This window comes from Camelus ferus, chromosome 3 (genome assembly GCF_009834535.1).
Source record: "Camelus ferus isolate YT-003-E chromosome 3, BCGSAC_Cfer_1.0, whole genome shotgun sequence".
NCBI classification, from domain to species: domain Eukaryota; kingdom Metazoa; phylum Chordata; class Mammalia; order Artiodactyla; family Camelidae; genus Camelus; species Camelus ferus.
In genome coordinates, this window is record NC_045698.1 from 98,148,144 (window position 1) to 98,163,929 (window position 15,786).

At 34.2% G+C, this 15,786-nt stretch overlaps 1 protein-coding gene and 1 non-coding gene across 12 annotated transcripts in view; one reads left to right on the forward strand and one right to left on the reverse strand.

Annotated features, from left to right (window-relative positions):
* LOC102509932 (ankyrin repeat and KH domain-containing protein 1) overlaps window positions 1-15,786 on the forward strand; it is a 112,320-nt gene that overhangs the window by 83,491 nt on the left and 13,043 nt on the right. For all 11 annotated transcript variants that reach the window (XM_032476881.1, XM_014552921.2, XM_014552924.2 and 8 more), the window contains 11 exons: window positions 315-457; window positions 890-1,103; window positions 2,460-2,635; window positions 2,853-3,015; window positions 4,776-4,871; window positions 5,346-5,462; window positions 8,856-9,030; window positions 9,816-10,272; window positions 10,747-10,893; window positions 12,724-12,873; window positions 13,033-14,645. In XM_032476881.1, the coding sequence (XP_032332772.1) occupies window positions 315-457; window positions 890-1,103; window positions 2,460-2,635; window positions 2,853-3,015; window positions 4,776-4,871; window positions 5,346-5,462; window positions 8,856-9,030; window positions 9,816-10,272; window positions 10,747-10,893; window positions 12,724-12,873; window positions 13,033-14,645 (3,451 nt within the window). The remainder of the gene's footprint in view (window positions 1-314; window positions 458-889; window positions 1,104-2,459; window positions 2,636-2,852; window positions 3,016-4,775; window positions 4,872-5,345; window positions 5,463-8,855; window positions 9,031-9,815; window positions 10,273-10,746; window positions 10,894-12,723; window positions 12,874-13,032; window positions 14,646-15,786) is intronic.
* Window positions 8,069-8,177, reverse strand: LOC116662913. The gene has a single exon (XR_004318996.1). It is a non-coding gene; the product is annotated as a U6 spliceosomal RNA (small nuclear RNA).

Here is a 15,786-nt window from a genome sequence, read left to right on the forward strand (position 1 = left end):
CTTTATCCTAACATTTATTGGGACTGAATGAAGCACAATCCTAACACATATGAAAAGCAAATTCACCACTTAAAAATTGATGAATAGAAAGAGTAACATCTTATTATTTCAATATAATTGGGATATCATAGCTCTGATTCCTCAATATGGAATTGAATTCATTTCTCTAGTGCCAATATTTGAATATTTAGGATCTAATTAAAATTTCTGATATTTAGACAAGGAAGTTATAGGTTCCATTTCTTTGTGCTTCCTTCATTATAAAGTGAACCCTTGGTGTAAACTCGACTTCTCTGTTCTGTTTTGCTTTGTAGGTGGTAGACTTGCTACTGGCTCGAGGTGCAAATAAAGAACATAGAAATGTGTCTGATTATACACCACTGAGTCTAGCTGCATCTGGAGGATATGTTAATATCATTAAGATTCTGCTTAATGCTGGGGCAGAAATTAATTCAAGGTATCTATCACCTGTTCATTTTATTACTCATGATTAGTAAATTACTGCCTTGGAGTTAAATGTTTTTCTCCTAAATGGACAAGTACCATTTTTAATTAAGATAGCACTAAAGTTGCAAGGCCAACAATTAATTCCTATAATGTGCTTATAAGTAATCAAAGCTTGCTTCAGCTAACGTGGCTGTTTTTAAAGAGGTCTTATTTCAGAAAATACTTTGTTATACATAGTTGGAAATTGATAGCTGTAAATAGGGATTATGTTTTAAATTGTGAGATTTTCCTATTCTTAATTATTAGTCTAAACAAAATTATTCATTGGCGTTAGAAACCTTTCTTTTTACTAAAACTTTTTCATCTTTTATGTTGTCTATGCTTTTTAAAAAACAATAGGCAACATATTATTTTAATTTTCTAAGCACATTTCCCCCCTTAGGACTGGGAGTAAACTGGGTATTTCTCCCCTGATGTTGGCTGCGATGAATGGACATGTTCCTGCAGTGAAACTGCTGCTTGATATGGGTTCAGACATTAATGCCCAAATAGAGACCAATCGGAACACGGCTCTCACCTTGGCCTGTTTCCAAGGCCGAGCAGAAGTCGTGAGTTTGCTTCTGGACCGAAAAGCCAATGTTGAACATAGAGCAAAGGTAAGCATTTTATAATTTGTCAACTACTTCAGATATATTTCTAGTGGAAAAAGCATGCATGGCATCTGAACTCAAATTGAATGTACTATTTTAAATTGTCATAAGTTAAAACTGATGCTCCAAGGCAGGATTAGAAAATTATGCTATACAGTGGTCAGTGACACACTATCACCATTCATGACTTTTATTAAGTACAGTGAAGAAAAATAGAATCAGTATTTTTTTCATCTTCGGCCTTGAGTGGCTCTCTATTAATCGTCTAGTTTGCAACTTCTGAATGTAGTAAAATTATTTTATAGTGATACATTTTTGTAGTAAGAAAATTTTGTAGAGAGCTTTAATTAGATACTTTCATGAGGCACGTGCTTACTATTGGTAAAAACCCCAATCAAAAAATTACTGCATAAATTGTAAAACCGAGACAACTAAAATCTAATCTGACCATGATAAATTCTGACAATTTCATGACTATTTGGCATTTAGAAAGTAGGAGTTAGTATGGCAGTGTTTTAAATTTCTTTCCTTAGAACTATTAGATGCATAGGGCCTTAGAAATATGTAGCTTTTGGACAATTTTTTATAATCAGGCAGTGACCAATCTGGTAGTCATTTCAAATTGGAAAGGTTTGAATGAAAATATTTTTCCCTGATCTTTGTTATTTGTATTTCTTAAAATTTAATGCAAAATTTGCTTTCTTTTAATCTAAGAAATGAGAAAGTGTAGTTTTCCCTCAGACTTTTCATTGTACGAAGAGAAATGAGCCTTTCTTGCTATCCAGTTTTATCTTTTGTACAAGTATTCACTGTGGCCCATTTATCCATTAGAAGTCCTAGAGAAATCCATATTATTTTGGAAATGATACTAGTCAGAAATGTCTTTTGGCAAATGTTGGAGACTAATGAAAAACACATGCATAAAATTTATGAAATGATATTTTAATCTGTTTTACCCAAGTTTGAGTAAGATTTAAGGAATTTATCCTGGGTTATTTAGCAAACTGCATTCTCAGAATATATTCTAAACAAAGTTTTCCCATTGAACATTGTGCCATATTTTCATTTTATTCGTTTTTAATATCTATTCATTGTGTACAGAAGTTATTGTATCATGTAAATTTGTAACAGTAAAGAAGTTATGAAATTGTTTTTTTTAACATAAAGTAATATAAGTGAATTCATTCTAGCATTTCTAACTGAATATAAGTTTTCACTTGATATTTAGTAAAGTTCAAAAATGAATATTGCCTAGCCCTCTTGTGAGAGAAAATCAGAAATAGAATCCACTTATATGTCAATTGTTTAAGTCCTTTAAAGAAATTAACATAATTTACTCAGATAATTTTTTGGTTTAAACAGACTGGTCTTACTCCCTTGATGGAAGCTGCTTCTGGAGGATATGCAGAGGTTGGAAGAGTTCTCCTAGATAAAGGAGCAGATGTCAATGCTCCCCCTGTGCCTTCCTCAAGAGATACTGCTTTAACAATAGCAGCTGACAAAGGTCACTACAAATTTTGTGAGCTCCTGATTAATAGGTGTGTAAATTTTACATTTATTTATAGAATTTCCTATGATCCCTTTCACTTTTCAGAGCCTTTACAGTTAATAAAATTGTTTTACTTTATTGACATTTTAAAGAAAGATTATTTGTTTGCTATTTTTAAAAGACTAAAAGACAAATTAGAGAAAAACAGAAAAAATCAGCCTCTTCTCACAGGAAAGAAGCTATAGTAACATTCTTTCATTTTATAGGGGAGCCCATATTGACGTTCGTAACAAGAAGGGAAACACGCCACTTTGGTTGGCATCCAATGGTGGTCATTTTGATGTGGTACAGTTGCTAGTGCAAGCAGGTGCTGATGTGGATGCAGCAGATAACCGGAAAATCACACCTCTTATGTCAGCATTTCGCAAGGTAACTTGTAGGGGGGAAAGATAGAATTTGTTTAAAATTATTAAGTTTTAAGTTGAAATCATGTGAGAAAGAAAGAAAATTGGTCTTGAAGAATTGACTCTATTTCTATACACAAACTTCTGCTATTTTTCCACTATCTTTGATCCCAAATCTAAGAGCTACATGCAGTTACCTAAAAGCAACTTTGTTGGTTAATCATCTGGTGTCTTGACTAGTACATAAAACATGAGATTTAAGGATAGATTTTATATGCAGATGGATGTTTTTTCTACCTAGGGAGAACCAAAAACAAGTGGACTCTCATAAAAATATATTATACCTCTTATGTATATTAAGGCTCATGTGTTATAATTATCCCCATTACAATTATCATAAACTATAAACTACTTATCATGGTTTACAAAGCTCTGCGTGATATGGCTCATACCAGCCTCAGACCAGTCATTTCTACTACCCTTCCCCTTTGCTCACTGGTTTTCTTTTCCTGAAATGTTCTTTCCCTCGCTCTTCACTGGACTTACTTCTACTCATTCTTTAATGTCTAACTATCCTTAAATGTCACTTCTCAGAGAATTCTAACTCCTAGTCTGAAAAGTTTCTCTTGTTCTCTTTTATAGTACACTATTATTTTCCTTATCTCATTTTTTAATTATACATTCAAATATGTATTTACTTTTTAATGCCCATCTCCCCAGTCAGACTGGAAGATCCATGGAGGCCAAGATTCATGACTGTCTTTTTCACTTCTGTTTATACCCAGTTATTTAGCACAGAGCCATACATTTAATAGGTGGTCACTAAGTAACTATTGAATGAGTGTAAGTTTTGTGTCTTTAATGAAAATCTTAAATATTTTCATTAAAAATTTTTTTCTTTCCTTTTAATTAAGGTATAATTTATATATAGTGAAACACACAAATCTAAGGTGCATACACTCATGTAACCCATTTTCCATAAAGATATAAAGTACTTACATAATCCTCGAAAGCTCTGTCATGCTCATTCTCAATTAATTTTCTGCCCCGGAGGCAACCAGTTTTCTGATTTTTGTCACCAACAGACTAATGCTTTAAGAAGTTTGAGAACCTTAGTAGGAGAAAATATGCAAGTTTGGCTGTATTAAAATAGATACACTTAAAATTGATTGCAGATCATCCAGCCCCTAATAATAGCATTTAGAAAGTATTTTACCTAGATTCAAGACATAGGACTCAGATAAATGTAACAGTCTACCTTGTTTAGTTGGTTAAGAGAGGGCCAAAATAATGCTTTGAAATCTAGAACATCCTCTTTGTTTTAGGACTAATCTCCCTTTTATATTTTGAGTCATTTCATACCACGAATTTTTGTTTTACTGATAGATTTATTCCAGGAGATAATGTTTTTCTACAAAAGTTTTTCTATTTTCAGTGAGAAATGGGCAGTTTAAATTCAGGAGAAGGGGGAGGGTATGGCTCAGTGGTATAGAGCGTGCTTAGCATGCATGAGGTCCTAGGTTTAATCCCCAGTACATCTATTAAAAAAAAAAAAAGAAACAGTAAATTCAGGAGAAATGTCTTTTGGTCCATCATGTATTCCTGAGCATGTTGTACTTCTCTTTTTCTGTTTATAAACTCAACACTGTTTTTATTCTCATAATTTCAGTTTTAAGTTTAGTAAACTCCCAAGTGTTATTGTACCTTTCTTTTACCCTTAAGTTTTTAAGTGTGTGGGCCAATTTCAAGGGATCATTTTTGTATATTTTGTTGTACTTCTTACAGGGTCATGTAAAAGTTGTTCAGTATTTGGTGAAGGAAGTAAATCAATTCCCTTCTGATATAGAATGCATGAGATACATAGCAACAATTACAGATAAGGTAGGTTCAATATACTGTTTGTTGAAACACATTTTTGTTCTTTGTGGAATTATATACCAAAGTGTATAGTTAGCAACCTGTTCTTTTTGTCCTCTATGAGACTGATAAACTCATCTTTCTATGTTTTAGTTTCTCCATTTGCGAAATGAATAATGGGCATAATATTTTTCATAAATTATTTTGAGATTTTCTTCTAATTATGGATCATAATTCAGTGATTGCAGCTAAAGTTTATTACCAGACTATTAGACTGATTAGAAATTTTTCTAAGAATGTACAAACTTTTTAGGAAATGATACCTTATTTTGATAAAAGATTAATACATGATTCAAAGGATAGCTTAATTTGGTTTAGTTAATATTCAGCAATTTGAGCTTTAAGCCCTGGACTGTGGAATACTCATAAGCTCAAGTTTTATTTGGCTTGTTTATGTTATGTGTTCCTGTATTTACATAGTTCCATTTTCCAATATAGGAACTGTTGAAAAAATGTCACCAGTGTGTTGAGACAATTGTGAAGGCTAAAGACCAGCAGGCTGCAGAAGCAAATAAGAATGCAAGTATTCTTTTAAAGGAACTTGATCTGGAAAAGGTGAGTGGGAAAAATAATTTTCCTTATAGAAATTGTTGATAATCTACTAGAATAAATTTGCCACCTACATGACCAATAATCTTAACAAAATCACTTTAAAAAATGATTGATAGATTATCAAACTACCACTGATTTTTAAAATTCTGATCTATTATTTATCAAAAAAAATTTTGAACCATGTAAGTGAGGAATTAATTTTTGAGCAGATCACAGTTCTTCAGATGACATTACTATCTATGTGGCTTTAACGTTAGTGTGAGAAGAAATTTATTAAAACATTGGAAATCTTTTGTTTACTGTAAGATCTGGGATATAAGTGATTCATTATCTCCTAAATTAAAGAGTAAGTATCTAAATATCCTAGGATGTGTGGTAATATAATGGAAAAAAAAATTTTCTTTTTTGAAGATCACTTTTCTGAGGCCCAGTCTGCTTATCTAGAAAATGAAAGTATTGTTAGTGAACCCAGAAGTTGTATTAAAAAATGAGCACCATGATCAAATAGTTATTACAGGAATGCAGGAGATAGCTTAACATTAATATATTTTGTTGATGATTAAAGGAAGAAAAAAATAGGATCATTTTGAGAGATTTGAAAATTTTGACACCAATTCTTCGTTTAAAAAAAAAAACTTGTTAAAAACAGAAGAACAGATTGCTTACAAATCAGTGAGAAAAAGATAATTTTCCCAGAATAAAAAATGACCACACGAATGGGCAATTCACAGAAAAAGAAATATATAAATTCAATAAGTAGATGGAGAATGCTCAACTTCATGAATAAACAGAAATGCACAGTAACAGAGTGATTTAAAATTTTTTTACCAGATTAGCAAAACTTAAAATTTAAAGATTTGGTAATAGCTATTGATAGCAAAGCTGTAGAGAAATTAGCACTCTAGTATGATTTTTGATGCGTCGTGTAAATTAGTATAACTATTGTTGGAGATGATTTGACAAGCGACTTATTTAAAAGGGTTCTTACTCTACCCATTCCTGTTACAGAAATTTAGCCTGAGGTATGTAATTAGACAAATGCTCAAAGATGTGATTGTGTAAGGACAGTCACTGTTACGTTGCTTATAATGAATGGGGAAAAGTGTTATCCTTAAGGTTTTATCATTAGGGAATTAAATAAATTTTAGTACCTCCATGATGAACTTGATTACAGTTAAAATCAGAAGGGGAAAAAATGTTATATTCATTTTTAAATAAAGTGAAGTTTGAAGTTAGATGACTACCAAGTCCCTCCCATGTCTAAAATGTTTATTTTTTGTGTAACTACCAGGGATATGGTCAGCAATTCCTTAAACAGCCAATTTGCTCTTATGCCAACAGAGTGATAAAATAATTGTTAGCTGAATATGCAGTCTCTTCTTTCAGTCTTCAGCCCCTTTCTCATTTATATAGGGGATTGACAAACTTTTTCTATAAAATACCAAAGTGTAAATATTTTAGGCTTTGTAGGCCACATGATCTCTGTCATAACTCCTTGATTCTGCTATTGTAGCACGAAAATGCCTATAGACAGTGGCTAAATGAATGTTCCAATAGAACTTTATTTATGAACACCAAAATTTTGATTTCATATAATTTTTATATGTCACAGAATATTCTTTGTATTTTTTTTTAACCATTTAAAATGTAAAAGTGAGTCTAGCTTTCAGGCCATAGAAACACAGACAGCAGACTGGATTTGGCATTTAGGCCATATACAGTTTGCCGACGCCTGATTTAGACAAATAAGAATTTCAAAGAGTAACCAATTTATGACTCAGAACGAGGAAAATGCTTTACTTTATGACCAGGAAAACTGGACTTCATTGGCAAATTTTTATGGTGAGACTTTTTTGGATAATTTCCATAGAAATATGAGTAACTTGATGTGCTTCTGTTTGCTTCAAACTTTCATTATGATGCTAGGCAACTATTACCATGTTCCCTTTTCTGAAAAAAAAAAAAAAAGAAAAAAAAAGGTATTTTCTAGTACTAACCAAAGTAAAACTCTATAAAGTAAGAAAAAATTTTTTCTATAATGGCCTCTCATCAATATTTTCATAGTGAAATTTGTTAATATCTTATGAAGATCATAATAGCTGCATTTTAGTCAAACAGATGCCATATAAATGTATTTTTTAACAGCTTTACTAAGGTTTAATTCACATACCATACAATTTGCCCATTCAAAAGTATACAATTCAGTGGCTTTTAGTATATTCATAGAGGTACCTTCATCACCACAATCAATTTTAGGACATTTTCATCATCCCAGAAAGAAACCCTACATCCCTTAGGTATCACCCACCATCCCTTCAATCCCTCCATCCTACAACCCACTCATCTACTTTATGTCTCTATACTTTTGCATACTCTGGACATTTCATATAAATGGAATCACATAGTATTTGGTCCTCTATGACTGGCTTCTTTTGCTTCATGTTTTCAAGGTTCATCCATCTTGTAGCATGTATCAAGATTTCATTTCTTTTTATTGCTGAATAATATCCCATTATATAGATATACTACACTTTGTGTATCCATTTATTAGTTGATGGGAATTTAGGTTGTTTCCACTTCATAGGTTGCAAGTTTTTTGTTTGCTTTGTTTTAGCATGGAATGTTTCATGAATTTGCGTGTCATCCTTGTATAGGAGCCATGCTAATATTCTTTGTATTATTTCAGTTTTTCAGTATATGTGCTGCTGAAGTGAGCCTGATGTACAAGTTTTTGTACAAGTATGTTTTCATTTCTCTAGGGTATATGTATCTAGCAATCTAGATCATATGGTAATCTGTAACCATTTGAGGAACTGCCAGATTGTTTTCCAAGGTAGCTACACCATTTTATGATCCTAACAGCAGTATATGAAGGCTGGAATTTCTTCACATCCTCACCATGATTTGTTTTATTTATTATAGCCATCCTAGTGATTATGAAGTGGGTATCTCATTGTGATTTGCTTTGCTTTTCCCTGATGGCTTGTGATATTGAGCATCTATCTCTTCATGTGTTTATTGACCATTTGAATATGTTGTTTGGAGAAATGTCTTTTCAGACCTTTGCCCATTTTTTAATTGAGTTATTTGTCTTTTCATTATAGAGTTGTGAAAGTTCTTTATAAATTTTTGATAAAGGCCCTTACCAGATGTAAGATTTGCAAATTTTTTCCGCCATTTTATGGGTTGTCTTGTCACCTTCTTGGTGGTTCCTCTGAAACACAAAAACTTAATGTTGATGATGTCCAGTTTATCTATTTCTCCCTTTGTTGCTTTAAAAAATGTGTGTTAAGACTGACATCCATGGAAATACCCATGTATCATAAACAAAAATATTATTTCATTCTTTATTTTAAATTATTTCATTATTGATGAGATGATATACATTATTTGCAGTCAAGAGAGGAGAGCAGAAAGCAGGCTCTTGCAGCTAAAAGAGAGAAAAGAAAAGAAAAGAGAAAAAAGAAAAAAGAGGAGCAGAAAAGGAAGCAAGAGGAAGATGAGGAAAACAAACCTAAGGAGAATTCAGAACTACCAGAGGATGAAGATGAAGAGGAGAATGATGAAGATGGTGAGAAATGACCCATCTGAAATAGTGATAAAAATTCTCCTGCGTTTGTCAACTTTATTCTGAGTGCTTTTTGTTCTAATTCTAGTTAAATAAATATTCAGTTGCTTTAATCTGAAACTGACTATTGACTTCTGTAGTAAATATTTTTAAATATTTTACATTGTAAAGTGATACAGAGAAACAAGGGAGAAGGCAAGCACATAATTTGAAGATACTCAGTTGTAATTTAAGTTCCCCTGTGAAATATTGTATATGTTCTAGAAGTGATACAGCAAGAGGTTTGTCAGCTCCTCTTCAGGTTCTTCCCTACCTTCTCCTTCCCCAGTTTCCAACTGGGGAGAGATCCAGTTCTTCCATAAGTTGCTCGCAGCTACATAGGGTTGGTGTCCATCACTCTCAAAGAGTTTTTTTATTGTACAGTCTGGCAGTGCTTGTAGTAAGCAAATAATTTTGTTCTATTTGAATTATACTTCTTAAATACAATTTGAAAATTTTCCTAAATTCAAACTATATTGAGATTTTTGGTTAATTCATGAGACTAGCATTTCAGATCTTAAGAATGTTAATTGTATACAGTTTTATACCAAGTTAGACATCAAAATATGATACAGTGTATTTGCATTTGTTCTAGTAGTAAAGATTTCTTTACTTACTAGTGAATACTGGTAAAAGGAAAATATGACCTAAGAGTCTGAACTATTATGAATTATAAGGTATATTCTGTCACAATTTGTTTTGAGATCTGTGTCTCTCAGTGTGATTTTTATCCTTTTTCATAATTTCAGTGGAACAAGAAGTTCCCATAGAACCTCCCAGTGCGACCACCACCACCACAATTGGAATCTCTGCAACATCTGCAACATTCACAAACGTGTTTGGGAAAAAAAGGGCTAACGTTGTGACAACTCCCAGTACCAATCGGAAAAATAAGAAGAACAAAACAAAGGAGACCCCTCCCACTGCACATTTAATATTACCAGAACAACATATATCCTTAGCACAGCAAAAGGCAGATAAGAATAAAATAAATGGAGAGCCCAGAGGTGGTGGTGCAGGTGGGAATAGTGACTCAGATAACTTGGACAGCACAGATTGCAACAGTGAGAGTAGTAGTGGTGGTAAAAGCCAAGAGTTAAATTTCACTATGGATGTGAATTCCTCTAGTGATAGGAGATACCCCTCACTGCTACTCCATTCCCAAGAAGAAAAGACAAGTACTACCGCTTCCAAAACTCAGACACGGTAAAATTTTCTAACTTGTTAATTCTTCACCTACTTTTTCTTTTTAATGCCTGGCAGAAGAACTTGAAGTATGTTCTTCAAGCCCAAGTTGTGTTAAACAGTTTAAGTTTATCACATTATCTGTCTTGAATGTTCAAAACAAATTCACCAATGTCTTCCTAATCATGTTCTAGTTATGAAATGAGATTATTAGAACTTTTAAGATTCAAATTTAAATTTGGCAATATTAGCATACATTGATTTTATTTTAACTATATCATTTTTACTGATTATAGTCCTTTTGGATTCTGAATCCATTTTAATACTAAAATAAATGATGGACTCTGACCTGTTTTTGTTTTTCTAAATTGTTAATAATCTCATGTGCCAAATTTTAATTCAAGTATTTCAGTATACCTTGTGTATAAAGGACTAATCTCTTGAGTTCCTATCTTAAAATGTATCTTTTATTGGACTTGATATTTCTTTTCTCAGACTTGAAGGCGAAGTAAATCCTAATTCTTTATCAACAAGCTACAAGTCAGTATCATTGCCATTAAGCTCTTCAAACATAAAGCTGAATCTGACTAGCCCTAAAAGGGGGCAAAAAAGAGAAGAAGGGTGGAAAGAAGTTGTCCGAAGGTAAATAGAATTAGTCTCATCTTTTTATCTTTAATAGACTGTAACAGGTTTTCCTCTTGTGAGATAGTTACCCAGTTAATGAATGATTTGAATGTGGCTATTATTTTCAAATGCAGTTGCCTTACTATATCCAGAGTAGATTAAAGCAAAATTAGAAACAGTATGTAAATTTTGCATAGATATTTTATATGATACAACAAATGTTGGCTTTAAAATAATGAAAAAGTACTTCATTAAAGTACAAGATTGGGAAGAGGGTATAGCTCAGTGGTAGAGTGCATGCTTATTAGCATGCATGAAGTCCTGGGTTCATTCCCCAGTACCTCCATTAAAAATAAATAAATCTAATTACCCCCGTCTCCCCCCCAAAAAAGATTTTAAAAAACACACAAGATTACATTTTACAGACAAACCATACAAAAAGATCACAAGTTTCACTTGACAACAAAGTCACAATCTTATTAGTGAGGACTGTCATGTTGTTTAATGGTCCCATTTTAATTCAGACAAGCTTGTCCATCTACAGCATTTAAATAAAGTTAGACCTGGCTAGAAAAGAACTATTCTGAAGAACTGGTTATCTCCTTTTAACCAATGCAGTTAGATCACCATAAGAGGGGACAAAGGAGCCCATAAAATTAAAACTACCTTCCCCAAGGAAGGAAGGAAGGAAGGAAGAAAAACACCCACACCCCTGTAGCTAACTTTGACAACTTCCTTCATTCACACTGCTTTATAATAAAAGCAGAGAGGGGCTAGTGCTTTTAAATGTTTCACAACAATCCAGAAGATATTTCTAGTCTCTGCTCATGCTTCACAACAGGGAATCAGGACAAGACATAGATTTGTTAATGTGCATTTAATTACCAAAGGACTAAGATATCGGCTTTTTTTTCTGTAATGTTTCTAAGACATTGTGTCTACTAAAAACAAATAAAAAAGGAAGAGGTCTTGGCAGAAGAGGAGAAGTAATGCATACCTGATGATCAGATTGATCTTAAGTATTATTCATGGCATACAGCCTAATTGATGCTCTAGCTTTCAAAATATCTTAAATATATTGTTCCCAATCTGTCTACATTAAGATGATAAATTTTGATCATGAAATGTATTTCAGAGGCTACCATTAGGTATTCTTCTGGAAGCTATAGTTCAAAGTTTGAGGGTCCATCCCTCGTAGGAGGCAGCCATCAATGACCACATGAAAATAATGGGTGTTGCTCTCATTTGGTTTGGCCAGCAAACACTGGGTTTCCTTGATAATCCTGTGGGACACCCAGGCCATCTTATCAGATCCAAGATCAGCCTCTGGTCTTTTCTCTAGTTCCACTCGCCTCACACACAGGTAGAAGTCCCAGGCTCCACTTGTGAGTTGCTTTTTATATAATTCAAATCTGAGGCTTTATTTTTTTATTGCTAAGTAAAGTTGTTGATACTGATAAGCTAGCCTTTATTATTCATATCCAGTATGGAATTTAACAAAATGGTATGCATTATTTTAATTTAGAAAGTGTCAATACATATGACCATTGCAGTTAATCACTAACATGATAGCTGGGCAGATTTGAATGCTTAGATTATGATTGATTTAATATATCTATATACATACATATGTATATATATATATTTTTTTTTTTAATGGCAATGTAATTTTTACCTTTACTAAGTTAAATATGATGTGGTCAGTTTCTAAAATAAAAACTTCCAATAATTTTCTCTTTTAGGTTTGAGAAATAGTATTCTGCAAATGTCCATGAACATACTTACTGAGACATTTTTTTAATAAAGACATTTGGTTTCATAAGCTCACATATGGTCTTCATTTTATAGGTCAAAGAAATTGTCTGTTCCAGCCTCCGTGGTTTCCAGGATAATGGGAAGAGGGGGATGTAACATCACTGCAATACAGGATGTTACCGGTGCCCATATTGATGTGGATAAACAAAAAGATAAGAATGGCGAGAGAATGATCACAATAAGGTAATTGTGAAATATATGTTGTTAGTTTTGTGAGGAAATTAAATTTTATAAGAAGCATATTTTTATTAGGCATGGTACAATCGAGAATTTTATTTCATGGTAAAGATTACCTAGTTTTTTTATGGTTTTGATCTTGTTTTTTGTTTATTTTCTCTCCAGGGGTGGTACAGAATCAACAAGATACGCAGTTCAGCTTATTAATGCACTTATTCAAGATCCTGCTAAGGAACTGGAAGACTTGATTCCTAAAAACCATATCAGAACACCTGCCAGCACCAAATCCATTCATGCAAACTTCTCACCTGGAGTAGGCACCACAACAGCTTCCAGTAAAAATGCATTTCCCTTGGGTGCTCCAAGTCTTGTAACTTCACAGGCAACAACATTATCTACGTTCCAGCCCACTAATAAACTTAATAAGAACGTTCCAACGAATGTACGTTCTTCTTTCCCAGTTTCTCTCCCCTTAGCTTATCCCCACCCTCATTTTGCCCTGCTGGCTGCTCAAACTATGCAACAGATTCGGCATCCTCGCTTACCCATGGCCCAGTTTGGAGGAACCTTTTCACCCTCTCCTAACACTTGGGGACCATTCCCAGTGAGACCTGTGAATCCTGGCAACACAAATAGCTCTCCAAAGCATAATAATACAGGCCGTCTTCCTAACCAGAACGGGACTGTTCTACCCTCAGAATCTGCTGGACTAGCTACTGCCAGTTGTCCTGTCACTGTCTCTTCTGTAGTTACTGCCAGTCAGCAACTGTGTGTGACTAATACCCGGACTCCCTCATCAGTCAGAAAGCAGTTGTTTGCCTGTGTGCCCAAGACAAGTCCTCCAGCAACGGTGATTTCTTCTGTGACAAGCACTTGTAGTTCCCTGCCTTCTGTCTCCTCTGCACCTATCAATAGTGGGCAAGTTCCCACCGCGTTTCTGCCCGCAAGTACTCCTCAAGGACAGCTTTCTTCACAAAAGATGGAGTCTTTCTCTGCCATGCCGCCCCACAAAGAGAAAGTGTCAACACAGGACCAGTCCATGGCAAACCTGTGTACCCCTTCTTCAACTGCAAATAGCTGCAGTAGCTCTGCCAGCAACACCCTAGGAGCTCCAGAAACTCACCCATCTGGTAGTCCCACTCCTTCCTCCAATAATACACAGGAGGAAGCACAGCCACCTAGTTTGTCTGATTTAAGTCCTGTGTCAATGCCTTTTGCATCTAATTCAGAACCTGCTCCACTGACTTTGGCATCACCCAGAATGGTTGCTGCTGATAATCAGGATACCAATAATTTACCTCAGTTAGCTGTACCAGCACCTCGAGTTTCTCATCGTATGCAGCCCAGAGGTTCATTTTACTCGGTGGTACCAAATGCAACTATACACCAGGATCCCCAGTCTATTTTTGTTACAAATCCAGTTCCTTTAACACCACCGCAAGGCCCACCAGCTGCAGTGCAGCTTTCTTCAGCCATGAACATTATGAATGGTTCTCAGATGCACATTAACCCAGCAAATAAATCTTTGCCACCTACATTTGGCCCAGCCACGCTTTTCAATCACTTCAGTAGTCTTTTTGATAGCAGCCAGGTGCCAGCTAACCAAGGTTGGGGAGATGGTCCACTGTCCTCACGAGTTGCTGCAGATGCCTCTTTCACTGTTCAGTCAGCATTCCTGGGTAACTCTGTACTTGGACACCTGGAAAACGTGCACCCTGACAACTCCAAGGCACCTGGCTTCAGACCAACTTCCCAGCGAGTTTCTACTAGTCCAGTTGGTAAGTTATTATAACTATTGCTACAGCACAGTTTGGGGCTCTAAGAGCATAATCTGTCTTCCAAGATAATAAAGCATTTATTTTGTACATAATTTTGCATGATCTTAAAGAAACAAAGAGTATGTCATAAATAGTAAAGACCCTTTAATGACTGCTGATTGGGGGAAAAAACTAGCCCTAGGTAAATCACTCACATGTGAGCTGCTTTATATTGTCTTTTATGATCTCTTCATCTCTCATATCAAGGAAGTTATACTTTGTGTCAGTCCATTTTCTTAGAATTGATGTAAGATGATGTTAATAAAAAAGGACTCATAATATGCTTCAAGGATCCAAAATTACAGACATTTTTAAAATCATAGTGATTGTTTGCATTTCTCAGATTGTAAATGTTTGAGTTATGAAGGTATTTAGGCCCCAATCCATAATCTACATTCTTTGTTTTCAGCGTTGGGTGCTTGGAATGAATATTAAATGATGTAGTTTAATAGTAACTATATTATTTACATTAGATGGAGCTGTTGGAAGAGACCAAGTCATGTGTGGGCTCTTATTTTTAAAAAACCGACTAAGATTTAGCTGTTTATTCCTTGAAATCAGAAACCAGCTGCTGAGGCAGTATAAAAAATATTTAGAAAGATAAGAGGCTAGTGGTGGCTTGGAGATATTTGGCAAATCAGAGTCTATTTTCCAGAGTCTAAAGGCCAAATTTTATTCCAATCTGCACTGTTCTAAAAAACAAATTAGAAATTGTAGCTGACCTGTTATGGGGATAAGAAGAACTATTGGCACTTAGCATTTTTCTTCCAGTTAGATAACGGTCCCATAGCCCATCCTTCCTTTTTTCTAATTATAACTGATCTAACTTGTTTAAAAGTTGTGAGAATATGGATACTGTATAGTCTTAGCTTTTATATCAGATATGTTTCCGTTTACTTGTCTTTTCAGGATAACATAGTGTTATATCATCTTTCAAAAAGAAATACAGCTTATGCAAGACTGTATGATCCAAAAATACTCTCTAGGATTTTTTTTTCTTCTTTTCTATAAATAGGTATCTATTTTAACTTTTTGTTTTGGGCAAACTTATAAAGGTTTTCATAGGCCCCAGGATGAAAGAAGAGCACATTGCCAGTGCTCA